Source organism: Plectropomus leopardus, chromosome 10 (assembly GCF_026936395.1).
Source record: "Plectropomus leopardus strain MGB_pleo_1.0 chromosome 10, ASM2693639v1, whole genome shotgun sequence".
Taxonomy (NCBI): Eukaryota; Metazoa; Chordata; class Actinopteri; order Perciformes; family Serranidae; genus Plectropomus; species Plectropomus leopardus.
The window spans coordinates 25,457,620-25,475,577 of NC_142185.1; the positions used below are offsets into that span (position 1 = coordinate 25,457,620).

The following is a 17,958-nucleotide window of genomic DNA, read 5'->3' on the forward strand; positions in this document are numbered from 1 at the left end:
AAATGTTCTGATTTCAAGCACAAGTACAGAGAGAAAAGTGGAGGATAAAAATAATTTTACCATTTTGTATTGACGGACGTGAATTTCAAAGCTGCACGTTGAAGCTGTATTTTAAAGTAAAAATTCTGCAATCATACCTAAAAAATATATATTTATATATGTGTGTGTTTGACTCATGTAATCAAAGACTGCACTCCTCCACATCTCTTCTAACAAATCTTAGTTATTTTTGTTTAGCAGAAGTCTCTGAGAGCATGTTTGGAAATTTCAAATGCCTTGTGCTATTTGTGGGATTGACCCTCCTTTCTCTGCCTCCTCCTTCTCCTCCTCCTCCTCCTCCTCCTCCGGTGTGTTCTTCCTCTATGGTCCTCTAGTCACCTGACCAAACGCCATGCAAATCACTCTGCTGCTAGAGCCTCATTGGCCGCTTGTGGCTCATTTAACCGCTGTCAGTGCGCATCATATGGCCGCCGCTTTAACCAACTTCTCAACTCCGACAAGGGAAAGTGGCTCCAATGCGCATTCTGTCACAGTGGATGTGAACCAACCCCGGCGAAGACTGCGTGAAATACTGGTTGGAGAACATTTTATATCCCTTTTCGGATTAATTTTGAATCATTTGGGGGTTTAGAATATTAATTTGGTAGCCCTGTACTGTGCGCACCCGATCTTGTGCGCGCCTCTCTCTTGAAGTAGACTTTTTCTCTGTTGGTGGCGAAGTTTAAAAACCAGGTGAATGTATAGCATGATGATGGAAACTGACCTTCATTCCCCGGGTCCCCAAACGAACACGAATACGGGGCAAACGGGGCCAAACAGCGGCTCCAAAGCGAATCAGGAGCGCGTGAAGAGACCGATGAACGCGTTTATGGTGTGGTCCCGCGGGCAGCGGAGAAAGATGGCACAGGAGAACCCCAAAATGCACAACTCTGAGATCAGCAAACGGCTGGGCGCCGAGTGGAAGGTGATGTCCGAGGCTGAGAAGCGCCCTTTCATTGACGAGGCGAAACGGTTGCGCGCCATGCACATGAAGGAGCATCCGGATTACAAGTACCGGCCAAGACGGAAGACCAAGACGCTGCTGAAAAAGGACAAATATTCCCTCGCCGGTGGACTGCTTTCTGGGCCCAGTGGGGGCGGTGGAGTTGGTTTAGGGGTCGGGATGAGTTCATCCGGGGTCGGTCAGAGGTTAGAGAGCCCCGGGGGTCACGGAGGCTCCGCCAGCTCCGGCTACGCGCACATGAACGGCTGGGCAAACGGTGCGTACTCGGGGCAGGTGGCTGCAGCCGCGGCGGCCGCAGCGATGATGCAGGAGGCGCAGCTCGCTTACAGCCAGCACCCGGGCAGCGGAGCGCACCACCACCACCACTCACACCACCATCACTCACACAACCCGCAGCCCATGCACCGCTACGACATGACAGCCCTGCAGTACAGCCCCATCTCGAACTCTCAGAGCTACATGAACGCCTCTCCATCCGGCTACGGCGGGATCACCTACACGCAGCACCAGGGCTCCGGCGTCTCCTCCTCGGCCGCCATGGGGACGTTAGGGTCGCTGGTGAAGTCGGAGCCGAGTGTAAGCCCTCCCGTCAGCAGCACACACTCACGGGGTCCTTGCCCCGGAGACTTGAGAGAGATGATAAGCATGTATTTACCGACCGGAGAGCCGGGGGACCCGTCAATGCAAAGTAGACTCCATGCCTTGCCGCAGCATTACCAGAGCGCCACGGCTGGAGTGAACGGGACGGTCCCTCTAACACACATTTAGAACTCACAGAATAATTGAAAACTGCAAACGAACACATAACCAAATATTTACCTCTTTTCTAAATAACCCCGGTCCCGAGAACTACCTGCATTTTGTACAGAATGTTTATGATATTGTAAATGAAGGGTAAATAGCAAAATCATCTCGGCTTTTTTTTTTTTCAAATAGCCACCAGTGGAATTATATAATGATGCTGAGATATTGGTTATTGTGCTATCATCTTTTTGTCCATTACTTCAGTCTTAGTTGAGCGTTACGCCACGTTCAAATTTAGGGGTATTTGGTTCAATTGTTTCTTTCTCTCTTTTTTTTTTTTTGAGGGGGGGTCTTGTAAGTTATTGAAAATGAGATAACGTGTCATAATCTTAAGAAAGTGCTTTAAAAGAAATGGGAAAATCACATTCTTTAAACATTTGTGTTCATTTGCAGAAGCCTGTGTCTTAATTCTTGGAGATCATCTCTTTTTATTGTAACACTAATTATTGTAAATTGTGAATAATTTTAATATTTCAAAGGATGACGGGCAACTGCTGTTGTAATTTAAGTGCTTTTCTGCAAGTGAAAAGCCCTGATTATTGCAATGAAGAAGAATTGAATAAATTTCACCAGATGTTGCTTTGATTCTTAAGACAACGGGTCTTAGATTGATTATTTTTCCACAGTGTTTCTCACAGTGAGTGTTTGCACGTTTTTATAGGGACACGAGAATATCATCAAGCCTCCTCTCGAGAAAAAATAGCCACCTGTTTAAATTTTGACACCACAGATCCCACGAGCTTTTAAATAGCCTAATTATTTGTGCGTAATTGTGCGTAAAAGATATAGCCTGCAGGCCTCAGAGGAAACCATTTTGTTACAGGATGGTGTTATTTCATGGGCTAAACTTTAATGTTGCTAATATGGAATTTATTTATATATTTTTATGCTTTTTTTTCTATTTCAGTGGCATGCAGGCCAAACAATATTCGACTTAAAAATATTTAACGAAGGCCAAGTTGATGGCCCACGTTTTTCTTTCATATCAAAATGATTCCTTACACATTCAGTGACATTTTCTAAAGAAATCAGATTATTTTAAGTAAATAAAAGCCTCGTATGACAAACCACCTGTTAGTGTTACTAACGAAACGTCTTCATTTATTAAACGAAAATATGAGGTTTTACCGAAATTATGCCATTAACAAACCTTGTAACTCCTTAGATGTGATTGCCTTTTAAAGCAAATTTAAGCTGCATTCTGTAAATCAACATTTTCATTTTAATCATTTTATGATCAGTAAGTAGACTTTTTTGAGTTGCAAATGTGTGTCAGCCTTCATTTTTTTAACTTCATCACATCAGATTTTAAATAACGAAAATGTCTGCAACAGAATTGCAACAATCTGTCAAAAAGCCAAAGAACTAATTTGCTATCATTTTGACTTTTTAATTATTAGTTTATGTTAGGCCTACTTAAAAGCGATTCTGAGTAGAATTGTATACAATAAATCATTAAAATGAATGAATTAATTTTTTTATGCACTTACAGAAATTTAATTCCACTGCCTCTGTTTTTAACACTTGGCATTAATCATAAAACTCCGGCGGAAAAAAATAATAACAGAACTGTAATATGTAATTAATAATTAAATGATAAAATAATTGATTTTATTAGGTATATTAAATCCTCGATTTTTAGAGATATTCCACCTGAACTGGTTTGTGTTATGTTTTTTAATCATCCACTTTATCTGTATTTTGGTATTTAATTGTTTAGAGTTTAAAGAAAAATACATGAATTGTTAGGCTATATGCTATATATTAATTAATATATCGATAACTACGAGATGATCAGCAATTAGGCTACAGTTACATCAAACCTTAGAAAAATACGCAGTCCATAATATCACAACATATATCTATTAATTGCTATAGCTGCAGTTTGATTATCTTGCACATCAAACTAACACTGTTCACAAAGGCTATGATAAAACATGAGTTAACAAATATCTGCAATAAGTGCTACTTTTCTCGGATTTTTTTAAATCCTTGCATCATCTTTTAGTCAATTGTTAGGTAATAGCGACACGGTAACGTAAAGAGGAACAGCATGACGCACAAACAAGGATTTAAACATTAAATGCATGTTTGATATCAAAATTAAAAGACCCAAGGAGGGATAAACTGTCACTGTTAACCAAGGAAGACAAAAATAATATTTATGCTGAAAAGTTTAGATATTAAACTAAATTGCACTCGCAGCACAAAGCAGAGCATGAAATAATTCAAGATTTAAGGCGTGCATCCTCGCACATCTATCAGCGTGCACAACCCAAACCCACACAGCCTAACTGTTGCACAGGCTGGACTTAAACTTCCCACTGGCCAAACACGCTCGTGACAGGCATGAGGTTACTGATGACTCATCAGAATTTGAAATCTGCAGATGTTGGATTTTAAGATGAGTTTTGCCTTTGTAAAAGAGCATCTTTATTGCGCACAAGACAGAAAAAGACACCTATCTCATTCAGATTATTAATGCTCATAAACTAATTATAAATGTGTCTAAAAATGACGTCACTTTTTGACAGGCCGCAGCTGTTTTTGACATGTACATTTTTATTGCCTGTAGGCATCATATGTAGATACAGGCTAATAGCCATACACATGCAAATGAGGGAAATTTATGCCTACTTAGGCATTTTAAAAAATCAATTAATCTCAAATACATAGTTAAAGGGCCTATTTCACACTGATGAAGACTTGCATGGTATGTCAATTAAACCTGTTAGGTCTCATAGTGGAGCGTGTAACGTCTGGCTGCGCATTAATCTACTGAAAGAAACCAGAGGAACAATGTCTGGAAATTAGTTTAAGTTCCCCCCCAAAAAAACCTCCCGAAAGAAACATCTATGGAGACATCTCTCCGCGCCACAGTGCTCAGCAGCGTATGGCACTGGGATGGCCTTCTCGTGTGTTTTGCATCTGTTTCTATCTTATCTGTTGATGTGAAGAGATGCGGATTAAACAGTGAAAGCCCGGAGAGGCGGAGCGCGTCACGGCGCATCGCCAGGCTAAAAGAGGAGCGTTCTGGCAAATTTAACCCGAATAAATTACACCTTGAGGTAGAAGAGGGGTAAGTGTAGGGTGCAGCGTATAAAGGCTCTGTGGCAGCGCTGTGTGTGCGCGCGCGTGCGTGCGTGTGTGTGTGAGTGTGTTTAGCTGACCGGCCAATAAATCTCTCCACCGTGCGATACTCTTATCTTGTAGCCACCGATATATTCCGTGCTAGGAGGCCATCAGCTCCAGCGCACACTCGGTTGCTCGTAAAGCCCCGATCCCTTGCACTCCCTGTCCTAAATGGGGATAATTAGCGTCACTTTATCACGCCTCTGCATATTTTCTCCACGTCTCCCCCCCTTTTCCTAAAAAAATTACCAAGCAGGCTGCTCTCGTCGCCCGCTCTGTCACAGAAGATTATGGAGACAGATTGCACAGAGCGAATGTGCCGGGCGAGATTAGCGCGGAATAGAGAAAGCAACTGGGCCAATGAATTCCTCGGAAGGGCCTTATCGTGCAATTACACGTTGACATGTTTAACAATCTTGCTGCCTCTTAATCCTGCAGTGCTGCTCTATCTACCCACAGCTACCACGCTATACGCCGGCACACAGACCTAATGCACCGAAACGCAGCACAAATGTCCTGAAAGTTATGAGAAATTGCTTTATTTTCAAACTTTTGTGCAGCATTCAAACGCCTTTTTTTATTTTGTATTTTTTTTATTTTTCAGATTTCTCCGTTGTTGGAATAACATCTGCACTGGAACTTTTTGACAAGAGGTGAGATATTGAAATGAGAAAAAAAATGCACTGAATCACAATCGAAATAAAAACCCAAGAAATGTTTGTGCCATGTCCATCCAGAGTGGCCGTATGACGCACAAAAAGTGGCCGTTTTGTTTGGAGTTAAATGTAGACTTTTCCATCTCTCTGCCCAGCACTGTCAACCCCCCCACCCCCACCCCACCCCTGTTCCTCCTGCCTGGCGGTATATCGGGGCCTGTGTGGGAGTGATTGTGGAGCGCCACTGTAGGAATTTGGCAGCGGCCGCGGTTTGGAGAGCCGCCCCACGCTGAGCCCCATTCAGCGGCCAGCGCGCTGTGAGGTTGGGAAGTTTCAGTCAGCCGTACAACTCAATGGCCCCCACAAAGGCGATTACAAGCCCCAGCGCATTCCTGTAGGGACCTGGGAGCGGCGCAGGTGCGAGGGGGACCGGGGTAACCCGTCAGAGAACTGATAAAAACGGGACAGTGCTGGGGGCCACACAAAACCAGCCACTCCACAGGAACCGGGGAGTTTTTAGAGGAAGGAGGAGAAAGGGAAGAATAAGTTTGAGGAAGATGGAAGTTTGAAGGGGTTGGGGGGGCAACATACTGAGTGGCCTCACTGTCCATCACTGAATGAAAGGAGGAGATTCTCAGTCAGGGCTGTAGCCAGGATTTTACTGGATTCATGAGTCCAAAGTCCCCCAGAACATCCCCACATATCTATGGAAATTTGACTGCTACATATCTCCATTTAAAAACAGAAAAATCCATATTTTATATTTATTCCATATTTTGGTCTAAATCAGGGATTCTCAACTGCTTTTACCACAGGCCACTTCCGTAAAATGACAAGAGGCCAGAGGGGCGTTACACCACAAAAAATAAAGTCTATGTTTTAACTTAAAAAAGTTAGTGTCCAGACTGACTCAAAGTTTTAAGTTGATTGAATGTGAGAACATGAGTTCAGGGAATTTTGTCTTGAATTTTTGAATTTTAGGCAGCGCAGTCACTTTTTTTTCTTTAAGTTACAACAAATAATAATAATTTTTTTTTAAAGATTCATATAGCGCCTTTCACAATACCCAAGGACGCTTTACCGCTGAATAAATATTTTATTTTTTACATTGTAATAAACCAAAATTAATAATATTCATCAGCATATTTGATGAATGTCTGTCTGTTTTCAACCTTTCAAAGTTTGCTGTCCTCACTCGTCTTTGCTAAGAGGCAAATCCAGTCCCATGCATATCACATGCACGCAGGGGCGTTTCTAGGATTAGAGAACATTCAGGGCTTAGGACCTCTGTCAGAGATCCTCCCCTGGGACTCTTTTTTTTAAATATATAAATAAGCTCTATTTTAATGCTTTTTTAAATGTGCTATAGTACCTTATTTTCATTCTAAGTGCAAAACAATCCCAGTGTGAATGATTGTAATTTTATTGTGAATTAGAAAGTGGTTTGGCAGGCCACTTGGCACCCTATTGTAGGCTAGATTTGACGCGGGGGTGTAAGATGAGTTTCAATGGTCTAAATATTTTAAAGTGTTCTCTACACTTCCAGGCATTTATTTTGGAGTAAGACGATACTAAGTCCATTGTAATATAAGTTTTGATTTTTTATACATTAAGACTATAAAGTATTCAAACCTATAAACCCCAACATGTATGCATATCTGTAAATCTCAATATTTAAAACACAGACCCATAGGGGGTCCTCAGAATTACTGCAGGGGGCCCACCAAATAATTGTTTGGTAATTAAATTTTTTTTTTTCTTAAATTAAAATATGTAAAGAAGTACCCATTAACATGAATCTAGCACATTATTAGCAAAGATAAATTGGCCTAAATCACTGTGCATCGCTTATCTAAAACGGCAGAGTGAACTAGTTAGTTAACATTTTTGTAGGCAACTATCTAAAACATATTGGACAATTAGCTAACTGTAATAAGAAACTGTTTTGACTGAAAAAGTAAGCGTCCAGAATTTAAGAAGACAAGTTGAGGTAATATTGTAATGATTCAACTTGTCCTCTTCAATTGAGTCATCTTAAACATTTAAGGCGGCCCGGACACTAACTTTTTTTTAAATCAAAACAAATCATTTATTTTTACAGTGCTTTCAAGTGTATAGAAATTATTGTGAGCCACAATTGATGGTTTTGTAACTTTTGAGCAAGAGACCATGAAATAGCTTCCTCCACAGAAACACTAGTGAAACGTTTAGGTGTTGGAGATCCCTGCTATAAAGAAATAGAATCTCAAAACGCATGGATGTAGATTTCAGGGTGCCCGCAAGGGACATGTCCCCCTCAATATAAAGAACGTGCACTTTTCCCCACCCAATAAAAACATGGAAGTATCAGAGGACATTTATTTTTAAATTAAGGCAAGACATGTCTATTTACGTAGCACATTTTGGCAACAAGGGGATTCTAATTGCTCTACATAAAACATCAAAAGCAAATAGACATTAAAAAAGACATTTAAATACAATTAAAAACAGTTAAAGAGCTAAAGAATAGAAATATAGAAATTAAAAAACAAGGCAAAGACATGTATAAAGTACATGAAAAAAGTTAAATTGCAATAAATATTAAATATAATCGGTAAAACAGAGACATCTTCAGCCTTGATTTAAAGAACTGAGAGTTGCAGCAGACCTTCAGTTTTCTGGGAGTTTTCCTTCTTTTTCTTTTCTTCTTTTTTTATTTTAAGATGAATGGTGCATAAAAACCCAATGCTGCTTCTCCATGTCCAGTCTTGACTCGAGGGTCCTGTCCCTGAAGACCTGAGAGGTCTGAATGGTTCATAACATAGCAAAGGGTCAGAGCTTTGCAAACCAATAATAATATTTTGAAATTGATTCTCAGAGGGACAGGACTTCAGAACTGGAGTTATGTGATCTGCTTTCTTGGCTGTAGTTAGGACTTGAGCAGCAGCGTTCTGAATCAAAATGCATTTAAGACATTTACGCCATATATTGATTCACAAAAAGCACAAATCGATGCATAAAACAAACACCAGAATGCAGGAAATAAAGTGTTTGAGGCTCTAATATTTTGTGGCAGAGGACCCCCAAACCCACCGTTTCATGTGTGCCCCAAATTATGGAGATTGGGGTGGGGGACCTCAGTGTCCTTAGTGAGGCTCAGCTGCAAATATTGAACAGAGATGTGCTCCAGCTAAAACTTCTGCCAAAAATTTGCAGCCTTTATGCTATGCACTTGAAATACTGTAAGTCCGAGCTGATATAAATTTAGTCTGAGATAAAGAAGCTTTGTGAGGAAGACCATGAAACTGTTCCCGTTCCTGCTTTGAAATGACTAAACAGGGTCAATCAGTTCGCAAATTGATTTTGCAGGAAAAATATAGCTCCTGAATCAAACTTTTATCAATATTTAATAAGGACACTTTTTTATTCAACCTATATCTACAAACTAAATATATCTGTAACTTTCACCTACATTAATTGGCTTTCTCTTTAATATTTGCGCATGGCAACAAAAGAAGGTCATCGTTTTTATGCATTTCAGTTGCATGAAAGATTCAGATCCACATCACCTTCCAGTACAACCCTCGACTCATAAAAGTTGCTTTTGATTTGTCAGCTCTGTGCTGAAGAGTGGTTTGAGTGGCACCAATCAACATATTTATAGTATTAAATAACGTAAGTGTAAAGTGAATTGAGGTCACTCGTGGTGAAAAACACACCAAATATTATCACTGACACCGGCAGTTTTCCTCAGCTCTTTTGAGTCTGTTTACTAGTTTAAACTCAATAGTTTTGGCTTTTATGCCCACAAACTCTCCACTTCTTTTCTCACCACAGCAGGAAGTTGGTTCCAGTTGGGATGGGCATGAGTACTTGTGCACTCGTTTGGATGTTAACTTTTGCTCATAAAGTAATAGGTAAAAAAAAACTAGGTGTTATTTTATTTTGTGGTAGAGCTGACAGCGTGCACTGTATTACTTCACTTGGCACCTCCTTGCCCCGCTGTCCATTTCTCTCTGTTTATCATGACACTATTGCTGCAGGAGTGTGAGCGCCGCACAGGAAAACAGAGTCCGGACACTTACACAGTGACTGCGCTAACAGTTGGCATCAAACAGCTAATGTTACCTAAGGGTTATTAATGGTACAAACTACTCTGCCGTATGCAAACCCCTACAACAGAGTCTTCTGCTGACCCCATTTTCCTTTGAAAACTCACATTACATTTTAAGTCTGGACACAGTAATTCAGACATTTGAAAATGATGATGCAGAAACTCATGTTTTTTCTTCTGATGAAGTTTTGGCGGGCTGTACGCTAAAATAGCATAATGCTGCCCTCCGTGGACAAAAGGTTGCAATTCAACCTATATTCTCAAAAACAGGCAAGACGAGTGCCTCTCTCCCCCTCTCTCTTTCTCTTTCCTTTTTGCCACAATTGTATTTCATTTGCTATCACGACATCTATTGCTCGTCTGTCCGTCCTGGAAGAGGGATCCCTTACTATCCTCTACCGCTCTTCCTGAGGTTTCTTCCTTTTTTTCCCGTTACAGGGGTTCTTTTTGAGGAGTTTTTCCTTGGGTGATGTGAGGGTCTAAGGGCAGAGGGATGTCGTACACTGTAAAGCCCTCTGAGGAAAACCATGTTTTGTGATAATGGGCTCTATAAATAAAATTGACTTGGCTTGACTTGACAAGATTGCTCTGCTGGAAAAGTTGAAACCCATGTTCGCCCCCAGTTGGGTCTTATCAGTCTTAATGTGTGAAGCCAAATTATTATTGCTTGGTGTTCATATCCTTTGTGGTTTTTATCCTTCTAGTTTAGGCAGTGTTGTTCCTTCCCCATTGCCATGGCTTCCTTTGGTGATGCTCCTGGTTCAGCTCTGATATGTTGCACTATTTGTTTACTTGCAGTGACTCCCGATCTTTTCTGCTGCCTCGAACGCCTTATACTCATGTTACTATCAGTAACAGTTCTATCTTGTCGTCACTCCACACAAAGAAATCCCTTGTCGTACTTTTCTACCGTAGTATTTTCTGTAACTAAGCAACCAGCTGCACGTGATATCTGTTTTTAGGCATGTTAATATTGATGAAGATTATTTCTGAAAAAGTGTTAAAGCACTCATATGTAGGAAGATCATTTTCATTTTAGAGCACCAATTTAAAATGAAACATATCAGTGTGAATGTGAGGTTTAAGTTAGCAGCTAGCTGGTGAGCATAGTGGAGTATTAAGCAGCTAAGGAGCCAGATGTTTCCCTCATGCAATATGCCAACACGTTCCCACTCCGAACTCGTCATATGGTGATAGTAGGTCAATGATTGACATTACAGTCATGATGGGATGATACAGCCCCTTATCATGATGTCAACAAATGCATGTATGGTTGGATGAAGCGGCACGGTCTCTGGTGTTTAGACAACAGCTTGGACTGTCACAATGGCTGCAATGGTATACGAACTCCATCTACAGGCAGCGTTATTACCTGATGCTGTCCTTCAGCGTTTTAGGTTCAAGCGACCGGTTTTGTCTGCCGTGTTATCATCTGACACATCTGTGTGCGTTGCATGTGTACGTGGAAGGTGGATTTTTGGCGTCACATTCCTATGCGGAAGGTCACTGACCCACCGTCACCATGTGACAAGTACAGAGTGAGAAGGTCAGGCAACACTTTGTTGAACTTTTCACCAACTTTATAAGGTGATAATGTGTCAGTGTTGTTTTTTCAGCTTGTTACACTGCCCCCAAGTGGCCAAGATCTATTTATGCAGCTTGAAGTGTATGCGACTGAAATTTATTAATTTAGATTAGGTGAAGTTGATGTCTAAATGAAACCAGTGTTGGCCGTTAGTGGAAGGAGGGTTGTGAACAGCAGTCCGAGTCATATCTTTATTTGGGTTTCAGTGTTAGTTTTATATGCCAAACCATCCAATCCAAGCTCCAATGAGTTCTTGGGGGCACGGAAAGGATTCACTTTCTGGATGAGAAAAAATATTGTAATACTAGTGAAATTCGGTGGCTAACGGTATTGAGCAGTAAATCAGCAATATGATGTTAGCTATGTTTTATTGCACAAAACTATAGGTAACTGGTCAGAGTAGGATTTCGCAGCGCTACAACAAGCAACTTTTCTGCTGTTTCTTATTGTTTTGTTCAGTGCAGAGATGTGCAAGTTTTATTCAAATGAACTGGTGTAAAGCAAGTTGCTGATGTTTTTTTTTGTGGACATTAAGTCTTAGACACTGATAACCGACGTCTCTCTTTTGGAAATGAGGTGATATCGTCTACAAGGGTGAACTAAATACCGAGAGGAAATGTGCCACACGTAATAGCAAAATGCTGAAAAATATAAAGAATTTTAAATAAATACTCCAGTAGATGCATTTAACATAGCATTACATGTCGAATATAAATGTTACAGCAAGAAATGTCTATAAAAATCTCCTTCTGTTGCAGTCTGTGAGCAGCAGCACAGATTTATAGTATATGATAAACTTGCAGCTTCCAGTTTGAGCAGTGCAATCGTGCAGAATGATCCACTTTGTTTAAATCATGTGGGTGCTACAAAATAACCCCACACACCTCCACACATAAAATGTCATTTTGTGCTTCATTCTTAAAATGCAATTTTAACTATGACATGATGGGATACAGAATTATGACTGAATATATTGATGTCATACTGTATAAACAGCTTAAAGGGGACCTTTTATGCCTTTCCTTATTTTCTGTTATATATTTATAATGTTACAATGTGAGATGTTCATTTTGAATGTGGCCAATGAGGAAAATTTATGTAAAAGTAATCCCTGTGAGCAAAAACCTCAGGCTTCAGAGCATTGTGAATACTCTGCTTCCAACGTTTTCCTCTACTTTTGAGAAAAGCTGGCATCAGCGTGCCCAATAAATGCAATCAGAACTTTGCTCACTGTGTATTGAAAGTGACCGATTCGCTGTAAAATGTATGCTGGGATACCTGTGATGCCGACCAAGCTGGCGGTGTGACGAAAGGATGTGACCATTAAAAGATTCGGTGCTCACATTAAGACAGCCACTCAAGCTGCAGCACCAGTGACTTTCTGAACAGCTTTGTGCACAACCAGGAAATGCTACAGAGACTAATGATAAATGTATACTGGTTGACAATTTATCAATGTTTTAAAAAAAAGTTTTGCAGCGAATGTCTTAGATTAAAAAATATTAATGTGCCATTTCCAGTTGAATTTGTAAAACATGAGAAACTTCTGCTTTTTGAATAAATCACCTTTGCATGGGTGAGTAGCTCGTTGCCTTTTTCCCATGTTCTTTTTGCTCAGGTTTCAAAGGGTTAAAGAGTCAGGTGCTAGTCTCAGAAATAAGTGGAATACAGGTGTTCCAGCACAAAAAATATTAAGAAAATAGTCTTTTTTGACAATTAAAGCATGTAAACATGTTCTGGTTCCCAAATTACAAGTATGAACCAGAAAATGAGCATAATAGTTCCTCTTAAACATAATATTTTTATTATTTATCTCTGTTATTACTTATTCTATTGAAGCATACAAGAGAGTCAGCAAATGCATCTAACCACAATTCCGTAGACACATATTTAGATCGCTGTTGCAAAATAAAACTGGCAACATCAGCAGAATAGCGTGATCGAACTTTGATTATCTCCACAAACACATGAGTTGCAGAAGCCAATCTGTCTTTGGCTGCAGATTTGTTGTGCCATGCTTTCAGGTCTGGCTTCTCTGCACCGTCCACAGAACAAAAGTACTCTCTGGAGAAGAAGAAGTCTCTCTGTTTGGTGTGCCATTTTTGTCACGCCCCCCTTTGATTAGCACAACTGTGTTAGTGGTAGGAGACCACTAATGTGACTGGCTAAGAGGATAATGATTACTCACCATATTCTTAAATTGATATTCCACTTTAACAAGTCCCTTAGCGCTTTCTATCATGTCTATTAAAACTGTGCAAGAAATCTCGGCATGCAGCTACAAATGGGTCCAAGAAGGCAAGAAACACTAGCAGCCAGACAACCACACAAGACCCTGAGGACGTAATCAGTATAAATACAGCGTGCACGTGCGATATAATCACATGCAGATATGTGGCGAAACTAACACTCAAATTTAGACTCATTGGGTCTCATCAAATACTTAAAATATATCAGCCTGTTTTGCAGCTGCCGACTGCAGCGCTCTCTCTTAATACTGGATCAATTTCAAAAATAGTTGTTCGCATTAGTCACTTAAACATAAAAACAGACAAAAATAAAGTCCAGGTTGAAAAACACCAAAGTTACCCTTTAAACTCCATTTTCTGCATTTAATGTCAGGTCAGACAAACACTTCGACACCAGCGTCCCAGCCACCCGATGCAAACAGAACAACAAGGAAGGGTCACATGATAAGTTTTGAGGATCCTCTACAATCCTCCTGTTTTGTGTACTTGAAGGAAGGATCTTTGGCCCAGCATTCACTGTTTATTTCCTCCTTTTTAACATTAAGTGGCTCCACAAAGAGTTTCTTTCATGGAGACAAACATACTTCAACAGCTTGGGTCAGACTCGTACAGGTGCCAAGGAGCAAAAGTGGGAATTTAGAATAAAATGTTAATGAAGAGGTTTTCCTGTTCCCCGTGTAACATACGCAACAGACCCTGAGTCATAAATTGAATTACTAGTATTCACTTTTGAGAACATTGATCATATCAAACCTTTTTTCAGATGAAAACACACACTTTAAAGCATAATAACAATCATAATAACAATTGAGAAAGAAAAGTTTGAGAGTAATGGCTTCCTGTAGACTATGGTTACTTTTTTTTGCTTTTTTTGCTTTCCATCTCTCCCACTTGAACAGCTTTGCTTCAAATGTGTGTAATTTCAGCATGAAATCAGTCCCTGCACTGTGTTTTTAACCATGCTAGTGGTGTGGCTTTATGGATGTCAATGTCGTCTTCTCTTGCTTTGGTCCTGATTGAAATATCTCAAAAACTATAAAAGGTGTTGCCATGAAATTCTGTACAGACATTCATGGTCCCCAGAGGATGAATCCTAATGATTTCGCCAATTCTTTGACTTTTCCTTTAGTGCCAGCAAGTTGAGGCTTTCACTCACCCAGCGAAGTATCTCAACAGAGATAGATTTTTACAAATTTGTACAGGAATTCATGGTTCCCAGATGAAGTATCTAAAGCTGGTATACACTGTGTGATTTAGGGCTGTCCCAGACAACAGATGACCATTGTGAAAGAAATGTGCTAATATCTTTGGTCGAGGCTGCACATCTTTGGTGAGAGAGGTCCAAGGACGGCTGTTGTCATGGTTGTGTAACCAAAGGCAGCATGGAATAAAATTCTGGCAGAGTCAGAAATCTGGAGTGAGCGTCTCACTGTGCACGGTGAGTGCGACGGCTGTTAGGACCTACGTGTACTAACCAACCAACAGAAACGCAGCATTAAATGATGCACTAATAAGCGCCACACAGCAAAGTGTTAGTAGATGCTCATAAATACTTGAAGCTCTCCTTGTAAAATTGGCATCACAAGTTGCCCTCTTTTCCCCAACCACAGTCACATCCACATCCTCCTCCTCCTCTTCAGACCTATTGTTTGACACACATAAATACCACTATAGCGATGGCTCAGTTTATGTTTGTTTACATTTTTCTCTTACCACTACAGCCGTGTAGATGGATGACACACACTGATGACAATTTGTCGAATGACATAGGTCGTAACCTGTGATTCAGTAGGCGTCCTCATTTCGGGACTTCAGTGATCTACTGACCTTTTCTGTAGCGCAACTATAAGATTGATATTTGTGTTCATTGTGAAATGCCCCAACAACTATCGGATGGATTGTCATGAAATTTGTTAAATAATCCATCCCCACATCTGAGTGAATTGCAATAGTGTTAAATGACGATTTTTCCCTGACTTTTCTTCTTGCCGCATCATCAGGTCATGCACAGAAAATTGCATTTTACTGTTGCAGATTTTGTGAGAATGGGTTAAAATTTGCACTTGGAAATCTCACCATTGTGTGCATATTAGCATGCCAATGTTAGCGTTTTGCTCAAACTGCCACCATGCCAAAATACAGCTGTAGACTCTTGTTCTTATACACATTACAACCAGCTCACCGTTTGACTCTCACTAACTCGACAATCCACTCAGCAAAGCGTGCCGTACTACACACCTGCAGTGCTTCTGTATCACCAGCCTGCACGCGCTGCGTACCCACCAGATGCTGTAAAGGATTTCTGCTCCTCTGTGACAGGTGATAACTCTCACTGCAGTAGAGAATGGGGTTAATGTGGGGTCAAAGAGTTCAAATAAGAAACAGCAGTTTTATGGTGCCTGCTGCTCGCTGATAGCTTTTTGAACCGGCTGACCTTTGAACCCTGTGGGGTCAAGTGATCAACACACCAGGTCGTTTAGATAGGTCAGATTTGAACAAGTGAAGGATGTTTATGTCTCAGCAATATGTCCAATAGGTGCAGATAAATTGTTGTTAATGATTATTACCCTAATCAATTTGTTTGCAGAGCCATTAGATTGTTGTCAGCTATCAGACTGTTTAAGCAGTTGGATAAATTTGAGTCATTTGTAATTGAATTGATAATCTCCTCGCTATTACGTATCCACGTGACTGAGCCATGGCCCTCATGCGAGCAACAATATACAAACAATTTACTCTTACTTTTGCTCGTATCCATGATGTGTTCTCATTTTGTAAGTACCCACTGATTTTCCGGGATTCGCTGCCTTTTACGTAAAATAAAATGTTATGAGCGGAAGGAAAAATAACTAACATTTTAGGAACACGTAAAACTTAATTAATTGGCAACTATTTTAAAAGGGTGTAAGTCATTTTTCATGCAAAAAAACGATGTCATTTCAGCTTCTCATGTATATACTATAAGTATGAGGACTTGCTGTTTTTCCTTTTAATTATATATTACATTTATTTAAACATTTTTGCATGAGTGCTTTTACTTTTAATACTTTAAAGCATTTCTCTGAAATCACATTTACTTTGTTTCAGTTTATTTAACTGTAGGCTTACGTTAATTTCACGACTGCAGAAGTTCTTCTCACAACCTTTTTTGATGTCGTCTCTCCAGGCTTGGCCATGTGCCAGAGTCTTTGACACGACCTAAAACCTGTCCTCATATAGTGTTTAGGGAGTGTAACTTATGCTAATAGGTGACTTTTGATAAAGTGGCATTCATTATTGAGCACACAAGAGCAGATTTGGGAGTTTAAGAAGGTTTGGTGCATCTGCGGTTGACTACCAGAAAATTAAGAGAATATTTAAGAGAAATTTAAGAGAATGTTGCTACATTAGGCCCAAATGTGTGTGTGTGTGTGTGTGTGTGTGTGTGTGTGTGTGTGTGTGTGTGTGTGTGTGTGTGTGTGTGTGTGTGTGTCACATGTAAATATTGCGCCCAATATTTGTTATATTATGGACATACATACTGTTTGCTCTGCTCTTCTGTGTCTTTATTTATTGACTTTTCACATTTGATACCCCCACAAATCAATATCCTCTCTTTGTCCATCTCACTCTGTCTCCGTCTGTCTCTCTCTTCCAGCAAACTGTCCATCACGGCTATCACCAGTGGACATGGATCACTGTGGGGCCTGTGATTAACAGATAGCACCTCCTCTCCTCCGCTGGCAGGCCATCATTACGACGAGCACTAAAAGATAGTAGGTGCTGTGGGCGAAAAGACCTTTAGGAAAATGTCAGCGGCAGTCAGAGCCCCCAAATTTCCTCCATTCACTCTTTCCCATGTGATTCCCTACCTACACTAAACCCCTTAATTACACAACCCCTTTCTCCTGTTTTGTATCTAAGTACAGTGTATGATTTCAGAGCATGTGGAGATTTTATTTTATCTTTTTTATTTTTTGTGGCTTACCTAAAGATCGGCCTTAAAACACACACAAACACACACACACACACACACACACACACACACACACACACACACACACACACACACACACACACACACACACACACACACACACACACACACACACAAAACAGCCCAAGCCCTGTATTTCACCCATCTCAGCAGAAACAAACAAAAAAAAAAACAGCTCCCCTTTCCCCGTTCTCTTTCACTGGAGCCAGCTTCACTGTCTTAATACTCTTAGTCCCTCAGTTGGCATGTTTTCCAAGAACCCGCTGCATTTTCAGATTTGTAAAATCCGTCAAAATGCCTGTAATGAATATTTCTACAGCCTTGAGTGTATTTAATGTGCTGTGTGACCAGCCCAATAAGAAACATGTACTGATCTGGCACCCGGGACATCAGCAGACAGCGTGGAAACTGTCATTTTTTTCATTTAAACCTCCTTTATCAAGAGACACAAACAGGAATT

General features: G+C 40.4%; 1 protein-coding gene across 7 annotated transcripts in view; it reads left to right on the forward strand.

Annotated features, from left to right (window-relative positions):
• The window catches only part of sox1a (SRY-box transcription factor 1a), a 107,176-nt gene extending 89,557 nt beyond the window's left edge, over window positions 1-17,619 (forward strand). For 4 of the 7 annotated variants that reach the window (XM_088083382.1, XM_088083384.1, XM_088083383.1 and 1 more), the window contains one exon: window positions 375-1,930. In XM_088083382.1, coding sequence (XP_087939508.1) covers window positions 737-1,771 — 1,035 coding nt within the window. In that variant the 5' untranslated portion in view covers window positions 375-736 and the 3' untranslated portion in view covers window positions 1,772-1,930. Of the gene's footprint in view, window positions 1-374; window positions 1,931-5,543; window positions 5,593-17,159 lie in introns of those variants that run through there. The other 3 variants (XR_015777663.1, XR_015777662.1, XM_088083386.1) reach the window with 2 other exon arrangements.
• The last annotated feature ends 339 nt before the right edge of the window (window positions 17,620-17,958 follow it).